Source organism: Alternaria ventricosa, assembly GCF_023758065.1.
Source record: "Alternaria ventricosa strain BMP 2768 chromosome Unknown scaffold_3, whole genome shotgun sequence".
Lineage (NCBI taxonomy): Eukaryota > Fungi > Ascomycota > Dothideomycetes > Pleosporales > Pleosporaceae > Alternaria > Alternaria ventricosa.
The window spans coordinates 1,730,616-1,752,410 of NW_026055683.1; the positions used below are offsets into that span (position 1 = coordinate 1,730,616).

General features: G+C 53.2%; 7 protein-coding genes and 1 non-coding gene across 8 annotated transcripts; 3 read left to right on the forward strand and 5 right to left on the reverse strand.

Moving 5' to 3' along the window:
• Positions 1–2,542: 2,542 nt before the first annotated feature.
• On the reverse strand, positions 2,543–3,190 carry J4E93_002525 (uncharacterized protein; the record flags this gene model as incomplete). Its single annotated transcript, XM_049340469.1, has 1 exon — positions 2,543–3,190. The coding sequence occupies one exon, from the start codon at positions 3,188–3,190 to the stop codon at positions 2,543–2,545; it is 648 nt and encodes a 215-aa protein (XP_049202791.1).
• Positions 3,191–5,156: 1,966 nt separating this feature from the next.
• On the forward strand, positions 5,157–6,559 carry J4E93_002526 (uncharacterized protein; the record flags this gene model as incomplete). The annotated part of the gene is made up of 2 exons (XM_049340470.1): positions 5,157–5,162; positions 5,207–6,559. The coding sequence occupies 2 exons, from the start codon at positions 5,157–5,159 to the stop codon at positions 6,557–6,559; spliced, it is 1,359 nt and encodes a 452-aa protein (XP_049202792.1).
• Positions 6,560–8,149: 1,590 nt separating this feature from the next.
• On the reverse strand, positions 8,150–9,661 carry J4E93_002527 (uncharacterized protein; the record flags this gene model as incomplete). The annotated part of the gene is made up of 2 exons (XM_049340471.1): positions 8,150–9,069; positions 9,640–9,661. 2 exons carry the CDS (start codon positions 9,659–9,661, stop codon positions 8,150–8,152), a joined length of 942 nt encoding a protein of 313 aa, XP_049202793.1.
• A 1,501-nt stretch (positions 9,662–11,162) lies between these two features.
• Positions 11,163–12,163, reverse strand: J4E93_002528 (uncharacterized protein; the record flags this gene model as incomplete). The annotated part of the gene is made up of 3 exons (XM_049340472.1): positions 11,163–11,741; positions 11,790–11,993; positions 12,083–12,163. The coding sequence occupies 3 exons, from the start codon at positions 12,161–12,163 to the stop codon at positions 11,163–11,165; spliced, it is 864 nt and encodes a 287-aa protein (XP_049202794.1).
• A 357-nt stretch (positions 12,164–12,520) lies between these two features.
• On the forward strand, positions 12,521–12,606 carry J4E93_002529. The gene has a single exon. It is a non-coding gene; the product is annotated as a tRNA-Phe (tRNA).
• A 362-nt stretch (positions 12,607–12,968) lies between these two features.
• On the reverse strand, positions 12,969–14,851 carry J4E93_002530 (uncharacterized protein; the record flags this gene model as incomplete). Its single annotated transcript, XM_049340473.1, has 4 exons — positions 12,969–13,315; positions 13,372–13,784; positions 13,835–14,637; positions 14,687–14,851. 4 exons carry the CDS (start codon positions 14,849–14,851, stop codon positions 12,969–12,971), a joined length of 1,728 nt encoding a protein of 575 aa, XP_049202795.1.
• Positions 14,852–17,349: 2,498 nt separating this feature from the next.
• On the reverse strand, positions 17,350–20,039 carry J4E93_002531 (uncharacterized protein; the record flags this gene model as incomplete). The annotated part of the gene is made up of 4 exons (XM_049340474.1): positions 17,350–18,850; positions 18,898–19,038; positions 19,089–19,927; positions 19,977–20,039. The coding sequence occupies 4 exons, from the start codon at positions 20,037–20,039 to the stop codon at positions 17,350–17,352; spliced, it is 2,544 nt and encodes an 847-aa protein (XP_049202796.1).
• An 862-nt stretch (positions 20,040–20,901) lies between these two features.
• On the forward strand, positions 20,902–21,770 carry J4E93_002532 (uncharacterized protein; the record flags this gene model as incomplete). The annotated part of the gene is made up of 2 exons (XM_049340475.1): positions 20,902–21,400; positions 21,682–21,770. The coding sequence occupies 2 exons, from the start codon at positions 20,902–20,904 to the stop codon at positions 21,768–21,770; spliced, it is 588 nt and encodes a 195-aa protein (XP_049202797.1).
• Positions 21,771–21,795: the final 25 nt, after the last annotated feature.

Sequence of the window (21,795 nt, forward strand, 5' to 3'; positions counted from 1 at the left end):
GTAGCGTATTTGACACAGTGATTCTGAGTCAACAACTCCATCCGGCAAGCGCAGATGATGAATTGAATCACCATGGGACCTGATATCCACGTTGTATAATGCTTCCTTTTCCAACCGTAGGTAGCACGGACCAGAGGCAACCTCCTTCCAGGACTCAATAACCTCATCACTGAGCTCGAGATTCCATGTGCCACGCCATGTAAGTGTAGCTATTGCACTTGCAGTATGTCGCTGATAAATTACCGCACAGGCTTGTCCGGGTTCACTGTTCCAGAGCACCATGGTTTGGAGCTGGGGCATCTTCAGTGCAGCCGAACTAGCGTTCCGCAACAGTGTATAAATGTTTTGGCGAGGAGCTGTCCGGACCAGTGTGGATGATGTGAGTGTCAACGACTGCAGGTGATTCCAGGTACATGGCAGCTGCTGGCATGAAGTGAAGAACTGCTGGGCGTCGATCATGTATGAAATAGAAAGGCGCTCTAGATGTTGGCTTTTGGCGGCAAACGCTCTGGCAAGGTGGAGTTTTGTAGCTGAGGGAGTTTCCACACGTTGGTTCAAATGTGGCGTGGCGTCATCAACTGCCAATTCAAGTTGGTTGTTGAAGTCCTTAAAGATAGATAATCTCCTAACGGAGTTTGGAACGCTTTCCAGGACCCAGGGGAACAGTACTATTAAGATTTCAGAAAAAACCAAAATACATGTTTGATGTAGGTGGAAGGGGTAGAGGTGGGTCTTCAATCTTATACCAGATCCGATATAAGACAATCTCAACAGAACGAGTACGGCCCCTCTACATTTCTAGGCACAAAAGCGTGTAGTGAAGAAAGGGCTCAACGTACGATATGCACGCAGGATCCGGTAATTGCGCCGGACAACCCACGACTCATGGACTATACTTCCTAGCCGAGGGAGTTTCTCCCACAAGGCCTTTAGTACGTTGGGAGAAAGCTCATGTCGAAGTTGTCGACGTATGCAGAAGCCTGTAACGGCATTAACGGCAGGGATGTTTTGAGGGATGTTCCAGGGGAGCTCAGAGAACAGGCGCAAAACGGCGGGCCGGCCAGGAGTCTCGAGCTGCTGACCATTGACCCAACCGTGTTTTGGGTCGTGCCATCTAATGGCTTTCTCCTCTTGCGTCCAGTCTCTTGTGTCTTCATGCCCAGGCCCAAAACAGTAGTTTTTGAACCAGTGTTGTGAGTCACTCGGTGAAGATGCGCTCAGTTCGAGTGTCAACTGACCGGCAGGCTGCCAGGTACTTAGGATAGAAAAGAGCTTTATGATAGCCCTCTTGAACGTGGTAGATCTATCACGAGACGCAATGGCGGGTCGTTCACAATCGGTACAGGCGTATCCAGGAAGAGCGATATTGAAACAGATGTGCCTGACAAGAGGCCTTTGTCGGATAACGAGGGTTTCTAGTTCGCTTAGACAGGATGGCTGCAATAACAATTGGGAGAAATTCTTGGGTTCAAGAATGGCCTGCCACTCCTTACAGACGGCTGCGCATTGAGCCCAGCCAGGGTGTTTCTGACCCGAGATTTCGTCGAGGATTGAAAGACGGATATCTGCAGGCAACGAGGGCCAGGGAAAGGCAGTGACATCGTGTCTCTCCGTTATTTTTGAGGTAGAAGCTTCTTTGGCAGTAGTCATGGTAGAAGGAATCGCGTAGGTTCGAGTTTTCGGGTTTTCGTGGTGAGATTGATGATGGAGGTGCACAGTGCGCTCCTTTTGTAGTCAACGCCCAGATGTCCCGGTTCCGCAGCGATTAAGACACCTGCTGACTTCAGTTATATGGTTGCCTCGAGTTCAACCGAGATTCGCTCTAAGGAATATTTCATGGTGGTCAATGATCTTTGGTTTACGTCTGTGTGCGATTCCATATCTTGGTTGCCATCCACTTCACCCCATGGTACAGCGATGACGCAGAGCCAAACGAACCACAACTTCCGTGACATCGACGACCTGGACGAAAAGATGATCTCAGAGATGAGAGATGTCGTAAGCATAATATACTGGTGGTCAATGATTATCCTCAGTTGTCCAGTCCCCACACCACGTTTTCAGTGCAGAGGACGCTCACGGGCAGCAAGAGCTCGTCTACGGCACAAAAGAGAGCCAATTCTTGTATCTATTCCATGCGACACGATTCCTCTGCGCGCTGCCGGATGTTAGGTTCCACGGACTACTAGCGAAGACCAACTGTTGTATATGTTTTGTGTCTCTTGAGACGAATACAATGAGCCACGTCCTAGCGCATCTATTGTATTTTTCTTGCTGTCTTCAGCAAGTGTCGTTCGCGTGATTGTTGGGGGAGGACAGCGTCTAAGAGTAAGCGATAATTATGGCTTGATCGTGACATTAGAATTTTGATCCTCCATGATGGACTGCAGAAAGTAACTTTCTTGTCCCCTCTTGTGACTCGACTTGGGTATCGTCCAGTCGTCTTCTCACGTTTCGATGCCCTCGTATCTGCGTCCTTGAGCAGACCCGATCGTCGAGGTTGCGTGTATTGACCAAATCGCATCCACCATATTTTAAACTCTCAACTGACGTCCTCGTCCTCCTCATCCCTCTTCCTTTCTCGCTCGTCCTCTTGCTCCTTCAGATGCATTGCCTCGACCAGCTCACTACCCTCCATACCCACCTCTTCTCCATTGCTGCCGTCTGTCGGTTGCTTCTCTCTTATGGCTTTCTGGGCTTCCACTCTCTCGCGGACCAGCTTTGCAATTGCATTGTCTGTTTGCACATTGAGTCCCTTCATCTTCTGCTCCAAATCCCTCTTCAAGTCCCAATTTGGCTTTTTGGGCTGCAACTTGAATAGGTCCAGTCCCTTGTCTTCTGCGGTTTCTGCTTCTTGTTGCGCCTTTGTTTCGAGCGCCAGCTGCTCTGCCTTGTATTCCAATGTGTTTGTAGGGTCGACGATCGGTGTATTGTCAAAGCCCAACTTGACATTCCGCGTCGTCGCATCGTAGTTTCGGCCGGAGAGGTATGTGGCTGCTACTGAAGCTTCTTCTCCTTCTTCTGTGCGCGTGAGAGCTTGCGACGTCTCGGCCTGGAGCTGGGTGGATGGCGAGTCGGCAGCTTCTGGCGCGTCTGATATTTGTTCTTGTTTCCGTTTCAGCGACTTGAGTTGTGCGAGGCGCGACTTCCGGTCGTTGGCGGCTGCGGATAGCTTTTCGTGCGAAGACATGGTGAGAGCTTTGCGGTTGCGCCGGGCAGGAGTATGCTTGCGTGCAGGGTCGGGACGTGTCCAAAGCTGGTCTATGACGTGATGCTATGCACAAAATTCCTCCTGAGAATGCGCGGAAAGAACAGAGTGTGTGCTGGGTGGCTGCTGGAGTGGTCGTGGTTGTTGTGTGGCTGCGGAGAACAGCTCGGGAGTCCAAGATCTTCTCCGGTTAGCGCTTCTGACCAAACACGCACCTTCTCAAGTTTTCGTGCTCCTCGCCATCCTCACCAGCTTGTTCGGCATTGACACGTCATGGCTCCGTGAAGACGACAGCACCTGCATCTTCTCATGCCCCGGTTTCGCGTTCCCAATGCTAGCCTCATCGCCAGCGCGGACCTTCCCATCCTGCCGTTCCTCGCTCCGAGAGTCTTCGCCCAGTCATCGACACCGAAAGCACACAGGCAACAGCATGGAAGGCCTAGTACAACACGGGATAAAGAGAAGGATAGACCACAAAGCTTAGAGGAAAACAATAGAGTGGAAGACCACGACGTTACCTCAAAGCGCCGACAGATAACTGTACCAACATGTCGCAAGCGACCAACACAAGACGCTCCTGCTGCGGGGCTCCTACGCACTTCTGGCCATTGGAACAAGAGAACCGACGGTCCTGTGTCTGTTAATCGTCTCTATGCGGATATATCGACATTCACTCGCCAGTATGCCCGCTCATACGCAACGACCACATCCAGCAACCAAGGCACAGCGAATGAGAAGACGCTCTCGCGACCTCAAGCTCGTCGGGCTCAGGCCACTCGCACTCGTGCTCCCTCATCCTCCGTTCAGCGCACACCTTTGCGAGCCGAGAGACATTCAAAACAACTCTCATTGGAACGGGCTCGACTCGACAACTACGTCTCTAGACTGCCTGCCTCGTTTTCACGTACAAGGCGCGACCAAGATGGCCGATACAGGTCCCTCCAACGCCGCGTGGCAAACCTCGTCAGCTGGAACCAGACGCATCTTGATCTGACTGGCACTTCACCAAGAGAGATCGGCCTTCAACACGCGTTTGCGGCACTGGATCGGCCCGTCTACGCATCTTTGCGAAGAAACACACGTAGCGTCGTTATAGAACACGACCCACGGTGTGCGCGATTGAGTTGGACGCTTTTTGCGGGAGACACTGGATCAAGTCCGCGCCAAGTATCGGACAGGTGGAAGGCTCTCGACATCTCGACGCGGAAAGCCTACGCTCATAAGTTGCTCATTTACCTCCTGGATCGTAAGCCTGGCCGCGCTTTATACTTCATCCAAGCTTTGGTTAACGATCCACGTGCCTGGAGCCGGAAGAAAGAAGCTATTGCCGACGCTCTCAGTCATCTTTCCAAGCTTCATCGACACCGATTGTATCATGACCGGAGTTGGGGTACTGACCTGGAAGCACGCAAGCGCGAATTCGTCCCGGCGTTCTTGCACGTCTTTGTCAAGACGTTATCTAGCAAGCCCGATCTCTGTTCCCAAGACTTACTGTACAATCTTGTTGAGCTGGCCAAGATAGAGGATCTGAAGAAAGTGTTCGATTGCCTCGTGGAACACAAGGCACGCGTTGACTACGATACAGTGCTACACTATGCCACAGCATTTGGGCAGGCCGGTGAAGTGCAGTATGCGTTGAAATGCCTCGAGGCATTAAAAAGCCGACATTCAGCTAAGTCGTGGGAGTCTGTTGTGGCGCGTCAAAGACTTCGCTGGGTGTGCGCTGTCATACTGCGAAGGAGCATGACTGCAACCAAAGACTTCTACCACACTCCATATATTGTCGCTGCCTTTGTAAACATGGGTATCCAGATGGACTTACTTCTTTACAATGTTGTCATACACAACGCAATGGAAGCTGGAGATCATGCCACGGCTTTCAAGGTGTACAACACCTTCGAAAATAATGACCTACAGCCAGACAAATACACGTTCGGGATAATGCTCCATGGATGTACCATGCAAAACGATCCGGCCTTTTTCCAAAGATTTGCACAGTATTGCGAAGAGGTAGCACAAGACATCCAGGACTCCTGGCTAGCAACGGAGTGTCTCTACTATCAGTATGTACGCTACAGAGTTGAGGGAAACGTCGAACAGACCTCTGCCATGCTATGGCACTCTTATTCCAGACTTTTCACGACCGCGCCTCTGCAGCCATTCGTTGGCTACGGAACCGCAAGCCTAGGGAACGCCGTAATGTCACAAGATTCATCTACGCCAGAGTCTGTGCGCATTTCACCTTCACATGTAACGCTATACATCATGCTGCAGACAGAGATTCAATCAGCCTTGGCAGTTAGCAACATGCGAGTCTATAACTTGTATCTCAAATTCAAGTCGGTCGTGCAAGAGGGGGGCCATCCGGCATTCAATGAAATGGCTCGACAGCCGCAGATCTGGAACGCCTTCCTCTACGCCTTTTGTCAAAAACAGCAATTCGCAAACGCATCTCAGCTCATCCAAGACATGACCAATGGTCCGGCAAAGCCCAATGTCTACAGCTGGAATATCTTTATGCAGGCTTTCTTCAAGACAGGCCAGATACAAGCGGCAGAACGGATTTTTGAGATTATGCGCGACAGGGGCACTGATCCTGCCAAATACACCTGGGGAGTCATGGTGCGAGGATATGCAAATGCCCAAATTGTCGACCAACTCGACGATATCTTACCACATCTAGACGCCGAGGACGAGTCGGATCCTAATCTACTGAGGTTTCTGGCGAAAATAGTCGATCGGAGAAAGTTGATGACTATATTGGAAAAAAGCAGGCTGCAGAAAGAGGCGATTGCGCTCGAGAGAGCGGAGCAAGAAGCTGAAGCAGAGCGATACTGGTGGCAGCGGGCGCTCGAAGCTGTCGAAGTAGCACCAACAAACGATGTTACTTCGGTCCAATCCAGTACGACTGGCTCTCCAGTTGGACCTTCAACTTCTCCAACCGAAGAGCGTTCTGGCGCGACTGGCTCTTCTGTTGTTGAAACCACTGTTTCTCCAACCAAAGAACAATCGGGCTTACATCAAGAACGAGCCAGCGATCTCGAAACTGCAATGGAGCCTCCTGGGGTGCCCCATAGCCAGCCAAAAGCACCGCGCATCAACCGGCAAGACCCTGAAGTCCAATACAGGAAGCTCCAAGAACGGTTGGGTCTTGTCCAGCCTGCCCCTCCCACGATTGATGATGTCGCGCTCAAACCGACCAAGACCTCCCAAGCGGCGCCAGTCTTCAAGAGTATGATAGACATAGACAAGTCCAAACCTAGGGTTACGGAGCCTGGTAAAGCTGCCAGCATGCGCAAGAGGGCAAGATTCAATCTCGCCAAACCCAAGGGTGGAGGTGATTTGAGATAATGCGGCTTTGGTAAGGTTGTTTATGTAGTTCCAATTGGATGTATGTAGTCTGCAAGCCCATCGACGGAGTTATCCATGACGAACTACACCCTGCTTGATATCCACGCACATGTGTTCACAGCCAAATCTACAATAAACCGCAGATGCGATTACTCATACAACACACAGTATCCAGACCTCGCCGTCCTTCTACTATTATTACACACGCCAAGCAGGCCGGCCATCTTTTTTCCCTCAAAAATACGATGAGGGACCAGTCAGAAGTCTGGAACAGGACGGATAGCTCATAATTCTAGCAAGCCGCTGTTGAACCAAACTCCACCATTGAACCCCGCAATGACACCAGAGAACATGGGAACTCTGACCGACAGCCCGGGCACGCCGAATGGTACTCTTGTCTTTCTGAAGTACAGATATGACTCCGGATCCGAATGTAAGGATATTGGAAGAAAGAGGCAAGCGTGACGACCCATATTCTACTACTTGTAATGTTGCATCACACAACCATCTCAATCGACAGACTGTTTGGTACGGTTCGGCAGGATGTTGACCGCGGGGTCGGGGCAAGATCTACGTTGCATGTACAGCCTCGCAAGCATGCAGCATGCATGCTACGTTACGTAGCTACTGCCGACTACTGTATACTAGCGGACGCGTTGGGAGCGAACCGGAGTCTCTCAACAGTATTGCCGGCCGCTGCCAGCTAGTGGTCTAGGTCTAGATCAAAACAGACCTGCTGTCGGGCCGCGTACACCTCAAGCACACGAGTGGCTGGGCGAGGACAGATAACCACATTCTTTGTTATGCAGTGGAATAGGGTCAGACGGAGAGCGATTTGGAAGTATTCAGAGTCGATGAACATGATGAAAATAGTTTTCTCGATGGCGTAGTGTGGTTGAACATAGAAAAGGGAGCAAAAGACCGGTGTAGAGTTTGTTGTCAATCTATTTTTCTCTCTGCCTATGTAAAGAGAGCTCCAACGTCATCTGCGGGCCCAAACGTGTAAAAGAAAAGGTGTATGCCCAAGTAATTGGCGTGCGTGTTAAATGGTAAAAAGATGGTGATGGAGAAAAGGCGTTGGCTAATTACAAGAGTGCTATATTGGTCGCGTGAGAAAGCGTCAATCCTCGAGATCCCAGCATCAGTGTGATAGAAAAAGGTGACAAGACAAGGAAAAAAGCTGCCAGCATGCATCATCTCACACAGATCCAAGAGAATCAAAAAGGTCCCACCTCTTGAATCCTTGCCGACAAATCGACGTGTAGTGAAATATGCATACTGCGCTGGTCCAGACTCAAAAACGCTCGTGCTTTTGTTTGTTGTGCCCTCCGAGGAAGACTCCCGTTGTGTGGAGTGGGGCATGCGGAAGGGTTTTCCGGCGTCCATATGGGCGAACTTGCATGTGCATGCAACAACAGTACAACTAACAAACGCGAAGATCGATACGATGCAAAATGAATTGATGACCACCCGATGAACGCCTCCGTTTGGATATATGTCGAATGAGAGCTAAAGGAGATGGGTAAAGATAGAGTCGCAATATACAGGTAGCGATGGATGGGAAAATACAATGACAACAAGCGCGGACGATTAGAAGTTTTGCGCGATTCCAGAGTTGCCTTGTTGAGGGAAGACACTTGGGTTCTCGATCCTCGTGTTCCGTCGTGCTGATACGTCTCTTATGATGGGCTGTTGTTGGGCAGCGTATGGATCGTTGGAGGCATATGGCCCGTTCTGGTAGTAGTCTTGGTTGTTGTAGTACTCCTGTGGGTGGCCATTGGCCATGCCAGGGTAGTCGCCAGAGTTGTCAGAGTGGTTGGCTGCCGAGTATGACGACGAAGCGTTGGAAGGCCCGCGGTGCACACCGGCCTGGTTGTTGGCAGAGTTTACAGCGGCAGCACCGTTGACGACACCGAGGGCGCCGATACCGTCCGAGTCCATGGTCTGGCGACGGCCATCTACGAGCGGGTCGTTGGAGTGGGCGTCGGAGTAGGCACCGTTTGTGGGAGAGTGTGGGCTGGTGTATCCGCCAGGGTTGCTGTTGCTGTCCGAGTAGGTCATGCCAGACGTGAGGGTGGTGGACATCTTGCGGTTGGAGCTGGTGGTGGTGTTGCCCCAGCCTCGGTAACCGCTGTCGTCTTCGGCCATGGCCAGTCCACCGACAGCAGGGAGGGTAGGGTCGTGGTTAGGGTTGAAGCCATACTCCTCGACTTCCTTCCTGCGTTCGTCCTCGGCGCTCTGGCGCTGCTTGCGTTTGCGCCAGAAGAAAATGCCGGCCAGGACTAGCAGAGCAACGACAACAACGGGAATGACGACAGCAATGGCAGTCTTACCACCAGTGCTGAGACCGCCATCGTTCTCCTTTTGCGCGTTCTGCAATTGGGTCGAGTCGGTGCTGGAAGGGTCAGCAGCACCTGTTCCGGAGGGGGAGGCGCTGTTGGTGGGTGCTGCAGTAGGAGAATCTGGAGTGAAAGTCCGGATAACGGTGACAACTGACGGTGTCTCTCCAGCTCCCGTGGGTGTCACGGTGGAGACGATGACTTGGGTGGAGGGTTCGGCCGACGGGGCAGTGAAGACGCTTGTGTCGACGAAGCTTGGTGCAGCGCTGCTCGTGGCAGGAGGAGGAGCCGCGGTGGATGATTGCGCTGGCGGTGGTGCGCTCGACGGCGCTGGCGCAGGAGTTGCTGAAGTTGATGGCGCTGGAGCCGCTGAGGAAGCCGGCGGCGGTGCCTGGCTCGACTGGGCGGGAGGGTCGCTGGTTGGGGCGGCGCTGGATGCGGGAGCGCTCGAGGCGGGTGGAGGAGGCTCTGAGGAGGGCGCGGCCGCTGAAGGCGTGTTAGAAGCCGGCGGAGGACTTGAAGGAGAGTCTGCAGGCGGACTGGACGAGGCGGCGGGAGCAGAAGGCTCCGTAGGCGCAGGCGCTGCGGACGGTGTTACAGACGGCGAAGGAAGATCTGACGAGGGCGGATCTGAGGATGGGGCAGAGGCAGAGGCAGAAGGAGCAGACGAGGACGGAGCAGCCGGCGCAGACGAGGCAGCGGGTGCAGAGGAGGGAGAAAGAATGGAAGTAGACAACGTACTCTCGGTCACATTGCTGGACATGATGGCGACAATGGCAGCCAGCAGCTGACGGGCCTGGCAAAGGAGCGACTGAGGCGACGACGAGCGGCGGCGACGCGAAGACGGATAAGAGGTGCCGCGCGAGGGAGACGGACAGTCAGCAAGGGGAGAGGTTCGCTGGAGATGAGGAAGTTAGAGTTCCGTGGTACCGCTGGCGGGCTGTAGCAGGCGCGGCGATCTCGTGTCTCCGCCGTGGGTCCGCAGTGATGATGTATCGACGGACGGAGGCTCTTGGGTTGCCAATGGATGGCGGGCGAGGTTGTGCACGAAGGTTAGTGGACCTGCACGGCAGCGGACAGGCGACCCCAGCCAGCACCTGTTGATAGAGCTGCCGAACCGAAAGCGCCCAACAACCACAAGCGCGCTGCTTTACCCTGCCGCCCGTGCGAATTGAGTCTGATTGCGATCGGCCGCTGGCTTTTGTGAAACAATACCGTCGCAGCTCGCACGCAGCGACACACGCGACGGGCCTGGCAGCTTTTCACCACGCCCACGCCAAGGCCTGATGCCGCTCCTGGTGTTGCATCCAGCAGCGACTGGCTTGGAGCTTCGCACGGAAAAGCGGGTGTCTAATGCAGCTTCTAATGCACCCTCGCTGACTAGCCGCGCTCCCAAAGGGGGAGCTCATAACTGCTGAGCACTCACTAGCGACCAAAGCGGCATGGGCGTGGCTGTGTGCGTCTGAAGTCTGAAATGCGAAATCTGGCACAGCGGCCCCTTGAGATCGCCTGCTCTCCCTGTGCTGGATGCAAAACACCGAATGCCCTGCGTTGCACAGCGCCGCGATAATGCGCCTGTCCTCGCTGCCATGGCCGTGGCATGCCGTCATCCGCCAGGCCCTTGCCTGAAATTTCTCCTCCACCCCAGTCGCAATAACATCATCCGCTCGTGTTCTGAGCGAGCTTCCTGTTCTTCGCAGCCCGTGCGCCCGTCATTGGCTCCGTGGCGTGCCACTCTATATTAAGACGGCCAGAGTACCCTCGGCACGTTACCTCCCGTCTGCTCTACTGTACGGACAGCGCACTGTGGCTTCGCAACTGCTGCAGCTACTGCTATCTTACGAGGCAGCACGTCGTAAACACCACCACTAGATGCGCGCTTTTTATCAGCTGTCTTCGTATCTCGTCATCTGCTTTTGCTGCTGCCGAGCGCAGGGTTCGTCTCTCCACCTGCGCCCTCACTAGTGACAAACAAATTCTCACCGAACTATCTTGTGAAAACAACCAATTCTCGTGTGATTAGACACCATTACCCTGTCGCAGTTCGCTGCCTTGCTCGGCACCCCAGCTGCAGGCTTTCACCTCACCATCTCCACACTGTCATGCTTAGTGTACCATCACCTGCGCCTTCCCCTTACTGCTAATGCTGCAACGCTTCATTGTTCACTAGATTGCGGAAGCCACGTCTATCACTCGTCCACTCTCTGACTGCGGAACGCCAGAAGCTTGATCACTAGCGTACCAGAGCATCGTCTGCGAACTAGCTAGAGCACGCCCGGAATTATCGCCTTGCGCCCTTGCAGCTTATCCTTACCAAACTTCTTCTCGTACCACCGCTTGCCCTGCAACGCGCGCGGAAGCATAGTAGAAATCTCGTTGAGAACAAACGTGCGTGCAGGCACGCACTGCCAGCCCCCAATCATCCACCACCCCGTCCACTCAATCCACTCGCACAGATAATGCGCGTGCAGCGAGTACTTGAACAGGCCGTTCTTCGGTATCATGTATACCTTGTCCACATTCTCCACGGGCTTGCCCTGCTCAGCAGCTGCCTTGCGTTGCTTGCGGTCTGCTGATCTCCGGATCTCACGCAGGTCGTCGTCGTGGAACATGTTGGCCAAAAGTCCCCAGCACCAGATCACGAGCCCCAGAAACATGTACTCTTGTCGCGCTGCCCACTCGTCTCGTGATGTTGGTCCGTAGCCCGCGAGATAGCCGCCAATGGAGATGGCGTTGAACATTTGGAACCCAAATGCCATGATCCAAACAAACGGGTGCATTGGCGACATGCTGGGATTGAGAAAGAGGGGAGATACAACTGCGCGGTAGAGGTAATGTAAGACCTGGTGTCTGATTAGTACAGCTCCTGTAGAACCTCCAAATATACGCACAAAGCAGCCAGCCATAGTCCAGTTGCCCAACGGTAGTTCTGCAAGCCCCAATTCTTTCGGGAGCGTAAACATGATGTACAGCAGGGTTATGAAGCCTGCCGACTCCATGGTCGCCCATCCTATCTTGCCATCGATGTTGAAACGCGACTCAATTGACGTCTTGCCCTGTGGGTACCAGTCCAGAACCCATTGCGCCGCAGTAATCTTTGTTCACGAAGAATGTTAGCAAGGACAGTATCAAGTGGCACTGGGTCGCGGCACGGTGCCCAGCCATCCATCGGGTGTATCCTTACAATAGGAAAGAACTGCCAGATCCAGCAAATCAGCTCCCAGTTCTCGCGCGACGGCGGCAACCAATTCTCCACAATCGCCATGCTTGTGTGATAAGGTGTGTCTGCGCAAAGTGAGATCTGACGACGCGTCGAGAGAATTGCTAATGGGAACCCGGTGATCAGGTGCCCTGGTGTGAATTAATCTCAAAACAATGATGTCACTAAACACTGTTACATCCGCGCCAAGCCGAAGCGTGTTTACGTTTCCTCGGTCGCGGTCCATTTCCATCACGCTTCGGTCCGGATGAATTGACCCGCTTGGACAGATCTACCGAGCGCACCACTATTCTGGATCCAGATCGATGCAAGATGCAAGATTCTCACTGCAGCGATGAGCCTCTCAGTGCATCTTGCTGGCTTGATAAACAGCCAGCGTTCAATTTTCTTCATCAAAAAACCGTCTCCTTAGCTCAATTGGGAGAGCGCCAGACTGAAGTCTCAGTCACTAAATCTGGAGGTATCGTGTTCGATCCACGAAGGGGACAACGTGCCTGAGTTCGCTCAGGATTCTTCGAACTTTCTTTTTGCGCCTTCGTGAACCAAGGCAGCATGCTGTCGTGCAGGGTAATGCATGCACTGCGAATCTTTTGGCGTTACCCCTTGACTTGCTTTTTGCACATGCACTATTGCATTGTAAACCCTGTCGAACGAGATCACCGTGTGTTGGAACAGAATTGAGTTGTCAGTCTGTGTGAATAGCGATCAGGCACGTTGGTGTCGGAATGGGAGTCTGGTGTTTAGATGAAGAGAAAACGATCATGTATAAACACTATGCTACGCTATGGTGCTCGCTAATAAACAGCTCGAAATACAAGAGCCAAAGCTCGAATTGTTAGAAGCGCGATGCTTACTCCGCTCCTCTCGCACCACTTGCGTGCATATCCGCGTCGGTGACGGGCACACTCTCCCTCCGCAATTGCTCTGGAGCTCTCGCTTCGTTGCCCTTCTTGATGCCTCGCCCTCCTGGCGTCAAGAATGTGTTGTCCAAGTTCGGTAGATCCTCACCAGGAGTCGGAGACCAATGCTTGCTCTTCCATGGTGTAACGTGGAGAATGTACATGGTGTCAATCTCTTCAAGAGTACGGCCGTGGGACTCGCAGAGGAAGAAGTAGACAACGACTGCACCAGTGAAACAGCAGGCGGCGAAGACATAACCGTATCTGTAATCGATGGCGGATGTAATGTAAGGTGTGACTGAGAGTGGTATTAGTAAAGTCGTGGAAGACTTGGACGAAGTGATGTCGACTTACAGAAAGAGATGAGGAAATTCCATGTCCAATTGCTGGCCGTTGCGAGAGCCATTGCCTTTGCACGGTATCGGCTAGGATAGATTTCTCCGATCACTGCCCAAATGATTGGCCCCCATGTCATAGCATATCCGGCGATGAAGAGGCACGCAAACGTGATCATGGCGTATCCGACGGGCTGGCTCGTGGTGCCGTCGCCGTTCTCCAAAGCGAAGTGCCCGAGCGATGCGAAGACGAGGAAGCACATGAACATCCACAATCCTCCAGTAATCAATGCGGGTCTTCTTCCAAATCTCTCAACGATGTAGAGACCAGGGAACGTCATACCAAAGTTGACGCCTCCCAGGATCATGGAAGTGACGAACGGATCTTCAATACCGACGGATTGGAAGATGGTAGTTCCATAGTAGAAGTAGCTACAAGGAAGTCAGTACAAAATGTGTGTCAATATTCAGCATCGACTGACTAGTTGGCACCCGTGAGCTGCTGAAGGGCTTGCAGACCGACTCCGAGAAGTACACGATACGCCATACGTGGTCCTGTGAAGATCTCGTACCAAGGGTGGTGACCTCCTCCCGCTTGCTCGGCCTCCAACTTCTCCTGGATCTCCCGGACTTCGCGCTGGACCTCGGGGTGTTCCTGAGGGACACCGTACGTGATGGCTATGGTGTGTATCGCCGAGTCAACCTTGCCCTTGCGGTATTCCCATCGTGGAGATTCCTGCATAAAGAGAATTCCGAATATCATCAGTGCTGACCAGATGAAACCAACGCCCATTGGAATCTTCCATGAAGCTGAGCTACCATCGGACTTGGTACCATAGTTGATACAATAAGCCGTAAAGATTCCGAGGGTGATGAAGAGCTGGTAACACGACACGAGTGCACCTCGGACGTAGCGGGGCGCAGTCTCCGATTGGTACATGGGCGTAAGGACCGAAAGTGCTCCTACACCCAAGCCGGCGACCCAACGACCAAGGGAGATCTGGTACCATATGTTTGTTGTAGTAATCTGCACAATAACTCCGACGCAAAAGATGATGTTCCAGAAGACGATGGAGTATTTGCGACCAAATTTGTCGGCAATAGGGGCGGCGATTAGAGCACCCATTAGAGTACCGATAGACAGCAGTGCGACAATCAAGCCAGACTTCCAATTGCTGAAAGCACGCCTGCCTGTCTCGGGGTCCGTCTGATCCGCGAATTTGTTCAGGAAATCGGGCATCTCCAAGAACCCAGAGATTTGACCAGTGTCGTATCCAAAGATGAACTAGAGGCTGTTAGCTGGATAACTACACATCTGTTCGATTGCAACATACACCACCCATCGATACAATAATGGCCATCGCGATAATGCGCATTCGGAAGATCTCTTTGACACCGCCCTTCAACATCTGCGGCTTCTTCTCCGGATCCTGGTCCATCATCGTGGAGGAAGCAGGCGAGGCATGCGAATGCCCACGGAATCGATCGAGTATCGCCATAGCTGGTGGAAGAGAAGAAGAGTGCCGATCGAGTGTGGAGGATAGTATCAAAAGACCTCTGGGTCGTGGGGTCTCCAGGTCTCTATAAAGCGCCCACGTTTGCTCCGCTTTTGGGCAGTTGGAGACCCCAATGCCGTCATAACGGCATGATTAACCGTAAGTCTTCACCGTGTTCACCACGACTACTGCGCGATCTAGCAAAATCCAAAGGCATCCCGTGGTCGTGCGCCGTGCGGTTGACGACGTCATGGTTTGCGTGATCCAGGGCGGCCACTAAATGCATCGCAATCGACCACCCCGGGCAATCAAATGCTTGATACAGTCAAGCTATCGGCAAGCGCTGCGGTCCTAGTGGCTGCGGGCACACTCCGGGAGCAATCTTAGAGCCTCCAAAGCTTGGCCTATGCACTTTCCCCCGGACATCAACGTCGCAGAACGTCATCTTCACTTCGACATGTGGGGTAGCGCAAGAGCCGTTGGGTGTCAGTTGAGTTGTTCGTTGGCTATCGTCGCATCGGAGCCGAGGTATGCCGATATGTCAGCGGAGGCTCGGACTTTGCCATGTCGTGGGAATGATGGTAGGTGAGGATGATGACAATGCAGCGCAAGAACTCCAGCCAGCGCTGGCTTGGCAACCGACACGACGATCATTCGAAGACAAATATCTACGCAACTAACCTGTCACCTTAGCATGCTTAGATTCTTACCACGAGATACGAGCAGGAGTACAGATACCACGATGTGCATCGGACGAACGTTCACGGAGCGGATCTTGTCGGTGTTGTTCTCCAGTTTTTTCTTTTCTACGGCCCTTCGATACATGCGTATTGTGGGTCACGATCGCCACACCACGGGGCTCCCACTGCCGTTACGAGCCTCCGGATTTGAAGAATTTGAAAGTCCCCAAGTACCGGTACCTAAGCATCTACGTCATCTCGCTTGGTCACCACTGGGCATGTTGTTCACGTTTCTAGAGTTCTAGCCTCCGCGGCCCAGCTTCCGGATCTAGAATTCGACATCAGAAGTTCGGGACTTGCGTTCTGCCGCAAGCTGCTGCATTGATAATAACAGCTGCGAACTTCGTACGAGAGTGCGTGTAAGCAGTGCATCAAGAGCTACTACCAAGTATTGAATACTATACAGTCTATAGAGAGCGCTGTTCCAATACTGTTAGGAGCGACTGGAGAACGTTGAAGATCTTTGGGTCTACGACTTCGTGTAACACACACGCATACATGTAACGACATCTCGAGCAGTCGTCTTTCCATGAGTAGGGAAAGTGCATAGGCTGTCCGTTGTAGTGGTTCTTTCCCCTTCCACGTTGACGCTGAAGTCTACACACTTCGCATCGACAGACAGAACCCTGCGCACCAATCGTACCTGCCATTTCTAGCGGTCCATCGGTGACATCAGCTGAATCGTAACTGGACTGTGGACGATCGAAGTAATCTCACCTCCTGTGACGAACCCGTTGACAGCCAAGATCTTCGCCTCCTGCTGCGACAAATACCTCGTCTATGCGATACATTGTTGAGAGCGGGTACACGATCCGTACCTTCCCAGTTCCTGACGTGGCGTGAGCCAACCACCTCCCCGTCTACCCACATAACAAATGAAAACTGACCCGATGCGGCAACTGTATTTAATAAGTGTTGATCATAGACAAGAGACACGGGTACGGCTTCCGATCAATTAGAATTCTACCCCGTTAGACATCTGTGGGTAGCGTACCCGAGACATAGTTTCTTTTCCAGCTCGATCTAGATGAAATTACTTATCCAGTTGTACGACTACCTTTCTCTCCAACGTCATTCGCAACTACAAAAACCTGTTGCTGTCATTAATCTTACCATATACATGCGTTTGAGGGCAAAGATCTGTTCTCGCGGATATAAGAACCGGGTATAGCGACCCTCTACCGATCAAACCTAGGAAGCTATATACGATACCAGCCCGTGCATCCGTATTGGCACATCTTAGTCTTGGTCGTACAGGTCTTGAGTGCGTACCACAATAGGCAATTTCGCAGTTCGGACCGACAGGCGTCGAAACTAGGCGTCAGACACGGCTACATTTGCCGGCGAGATACGCTTCATGTAGTGTACCAAGGAGTCTATCCGCGTTACTGTGACGCTACAATGGCTAGTTGCAATAAGGGACAGTAAACAACAGAGTCGATGAGTATACGGGCTTGAAGTTCATCAGTGAAAGCCGTGGTATAGATGCAAAGATTGCAATTTTGTTACAGCTATATGAGTACCGTCCCTTCCGACTTCAGACCAAGGAAAGACTACTTTTACCTAGTGGCCCCAACAAAGAGTCGAGACATCCAGACATCGCGGTCGAAGATCCTCAGCATCTGGGCGGAAAGCATAGAAAGCACATATGATACGAACGCCTTGATTTTCCTTTGAGACCTACCCGTACCCACCCAGAGAAAGATGCAAGTAAGTAGTATTGAGGCACCGTCGCAATGCTAAAGGTCATTTCGTGAAGCGTTAATTAGGGTTCGTCGTGTTGTTGAAGGTGCCCGACACGCCTCGATTGGGCATGGCAGGAGCGTTGTTAGCAAGCCCCGATGACGGTACTCGCGTCATAGAGGGTAGCGCAAACGGTGGGGCCGGTGCAGGAGCTGGAGGCTTTCGAGGTAGATGTGAAGGTGTACCATACTTTGCGATGCTGCTTTGGGATGAACCCGGGTCACCAGACTGAGAAGCAGTTCGGTTCATGGATGTGGCCGAGTTGTTTCCCTGCATACTTTGAGGCGACCCAAACGGCGGTGTGGAAGTAGCGGAAGGGTTAGGTCTTGACATCTGACCAGGCATAGAAGCCTGGGCAGACATTTGATATCCACCATACCCGTTCATCTGAGGCTGTCCCTGCATCATGTTTGGTTGCATTCCAAAGGGCATATTACGTCCACCGGGAACAAAAGCTTGGGTTTGCGGGTTGAACTGTCCCCGGTTATAGCTTCCAGGAAGAGGGTGCTGGTTGCGGTTTGGCTTTCCGTTGTAAGCATTTGAGGCGAACTGTCCATATGGGTAGCCAGGCATCGGTGGCTGGTGAGGTGCGGACATTGGCCGGTTACCGGGACCGTTTTGGGCACCATATGCGCCCTGACCCATATGGAATGATGGCTGCTGATTTGGTTGAGACCAGCCCGAGTTCATAGGCATATGTTGAGGTTGCTGATAGGTATCTTGGTAAGACGCCATCTGTGGATTGGCCATCTTTGGGGTGACCTGGGAGGGCATACCAGCGCTCTGGAACGATGACATGCCCCGCTGGAAGTCTGTTGAAAGGTCGTAGCCATTCGGCATCTGTCCATAATTGGGGTATGTCATCATGGACCCATTAGGAGCCTGGTACTGCTGACCAGCCCAGCCATACTGTGACTGCGCTTCTGGGGGCATCATGCCCGGGTACGGGTTGCTGTATGTTGCCGGAGGCGATGCACCAGGGTTCATAGTCGCGTACGGCGCATTCTGCCCAGGTGCTGGATAGCCGTTATAGTAGACCGCATTGTCTCCAGTATATGTAGCCACAGGGTACTGTTGCGGGTAGTAAACATTGAAGCGGGACCGAGCCTGAAAGTCGTCGTCGTCGTAGTTACGCTGCTTCTTGGGCTTCTTCTTCCCAGCGGCTGAGCTTGATCGTGAGATATCCTTCCCTTTGTCTTTGTCTTCTCCAGATCCGTTGCCTTCGGCCGTGCCGGGCTCTTCACTTTCCGCACTACCGAAGATGCGCTGACGAGCCTCCCGATAGCGCGCTTCTCGCTCCTCTCTGGATAGAGCGGCTTTGTCTTTGCTGCCTTCACCATCGTTACTGCCCTCGCTACCACCCATTTCAGAGGTCGTCTTCGAGGCATTTTGCGAGTTGGCTCCAGTGTTTGTACCTGATTTGCCATCGTCGCGACGCATAATCTTCCGAGCAGGGAGCTCTACGGGAGGTGTGTTGGTGCCCTTGGCGGGATCTACCATCTGTGAAACGGGGGGAGGACTAGTAGTAGTAAGCAACAGAGCACGCGAAGCTCGATGAGTACATACATTCTACAGTAAGGAGTACGTGTAATTTTCACACCCGTCATGGTGTTGTCAACTACATGGCCGAGCAAGTAGTAGTCGGCAAGACGGTGAGCAAGCATCCTGTAAAATGTATTACAGTTCGGCAGACACAATTCGTTTTCACTGCAAACCGTTAGTCAAAATTTCTAGCAGATCTGCCACACATGACATACCGAGAGTCTTTGATGAAATCAATGAAGTCTTGTTCTATCTTCACAACGAACAACCGGTCACGTGGAGACCGTAGCGCCTCGAGCAACTTCTCGTCTGGAATGGCGGGCATGTTCGGAACACCATTTAGTGAAGGCATGCCGTTGACCAGAGGCTGTGGCATGGGCCCCGCGCCGTTTAGTGACTGGTTAGGGTCGTACAATGTTTGCGGACCATTGGGTAGCGTCGGAAACCGACCTGCGGGAACCCCTCGATGAGGCTGAGGATTCATCACAGCTATTTCATGTAACTGGTCCCGAAAAGCACGCGCAGCGCCATGATCAGACCCCTGCCTGGAGTCTGCAACGACCGAGTCGGGCGGAGATGTGACATCCTCTTCCTCGACTGCCCTGAGGCTAGCACTATCATCCGGGCGCAAGGACTCCTTCTCGTCCAGTGCAAATGTTGTCGCAGAAGCAACGCTCTTTCCATCAATGCTGGGAGGTTTCCCAGATCCATCTGATGAAGATAGCTGAGTGCTGCTGTCCTCAGTGACAGACACCTTCACCACAGCGGCAGACTGAGGCCTATCGGGGACATCTCCTTTTGCATCCGTGGAGCGTGTTTCTGAAAGCTCAGCAGGACCTGTCTGTTGCGCGGGCTGCGATATGGCATTTTCAGCGCTGCTGCTCGCATCGATATCCTCTCGCCTTTCCGCGAGTATTCTGGGCGCTACTTCGCCATGCATGGGTGTGGAGCGCGGCTTCTGAGCGACCGCTGGTATTCTGGGTGTCGCAACAGGAGGTCTCGCTTTCGGAGCAGAATCCTTCGACATCTGGGGCTTTATGGCGGAAGCCGCAACCTAACGCTGTTAGTACACCGCCTATGGAAATTGCTTATTGAAATCCTACCTTGGCGAAAGACAGAGGCCTTGGGGGCGCTTGTTCTGTAGAAGCCGGTGTCGCAGATGCCATGGTTGTGAGGCGATGTTTGGTACGGTAGAAGACTAGGTAGGTGGTAGGTTGCGACGTAGATGGCCTATGCGCAGCGCGCGGTAGTTGCCCAAACGCGGGGATGGCGAGACGGGCTTCTAGGCAGTCTCGTAGCAGTAGATCTACTAATGAAGCGCCAGACGCCTGCTGGTATAGCCGAAAGAATCACCAAGCTCAACGCCGTACGTGGGTCGTCGGGGACGAGAATGAAGGTGGTGTTAACCGAAGTGATGGACGTAAATTTTTTCAGGAAATAGGGTGCTCAAGGAAAGTCGCGATAACCGGAGCCAGAAAGCTGGACATGTTGGTGTGCCGACATTCGTGGGAAAAGTGTAGAGGTGTATGGGTTTGCTGGGAGCCAAGGTGAAGTAGCCTCGACGACAGGCCTGCAACGGAGAACTTTGGACGTCTAGCGTGTAAGAAGCTGCCAAGCACCCAGAAGTAGGGCGCGAGACAAGGGACGACGGGTGAATTGGGTCGTCGACGGGGAGCAGTGCAGGGCGGGGACCGGGCTGTTATGCGGGGTGCAGCGCAAGGCGAGTGAAGGATAGAGAAGCGATGATGGAAGCCGCCCGTGGGCGGGCTTAGTCATGCCGCTCCGCCCAATTCTCCGGCCAAGCTGAAGCTGCGCTTTACCGCATGCGACCAAGGCCCGTCGCGTTTCCTCGCCGAAAGTGACAGAAGAAGATTGAACTTGGCGAGGCTTGATTGCATCTTTACCGGCTGCTGCTCTGACGCAAGAGTCGCGTCGTGCTCCTTTCCCTCCATTCCCACCAGCAGTACTGGAGGACTTCGCCAACAAAAACACCCATTGGAGTCTACTTCTGCCGCATCCAAGTCCGTCATGTTCCGCCGCCCGGGTGCAGGCCGCTCCAAGGCTTCCGCAGATACTCTCTGCCAGAAGTGCTTGAAGAGAGGACACTACAGCTACGAGTGCAAGGCGCCCGCGCAGGAACGCCCGTACAAGTCTCGACCGTCCAGGACACAGCAACTACTCAACCCCAAACTGCAGCCTAAACTCACCACCGAGGTGCCCGAGGACCTGCTGCGTAAGAAGGGCGTCGCCGATGAGATTCTGAAGAAGAAGGAAGAGGATCGCAAGCGCGCGCGCTCACTCTCTACGTCGTCTGCCGACTCTGTCTCCACCATCTCGACCAACCGCTCCCATTCCCGCTCGCGATCTCCCCCACGACACAAGCACAACGGACGAAGACATCATGGGGACCACGACAAAGCGCTGCGGAAGCGTAGCAGGCGCTCCGTCTCTATGGACTCGCGCTCCTCACGCGCATCCGACACTGCAGACAGGAACACAAGGCGGCGCATGAGCTCCTTCAGTCCTGGTGAGCGAGGCCGCCGAAGAACCAGGTCCAAGTCAAGATCCGGGTCAGCGCGCATGCAGATATCACATGGGAATGCCAGGGGAAGAGCGCCGCGAAGCATGAGTGATAACGACAGGTCGCGGAGCAGGAGTGTAAGAAGAGACGGGCGGCGACCAGCTCGACGGTCAGTCTCAAGATCGCGGTCGGGGAGCGCAGATCCCATGGATACGTCAGACGAGCGTAACCCACCAAACGGAGCAACAAGAGGCCAGCCAGGCAACTCGCATTCAGTACATCGTGAGCCTTCCAGGTCACTCTCGCCACACCACAGCGGTCGCGATCGCAGCCCGAGTCCCTACTCCAAGCGCAAGCCAGTGCGCCGATCGCGTAGCCCATATGAGGCAAGAAATGGAGGA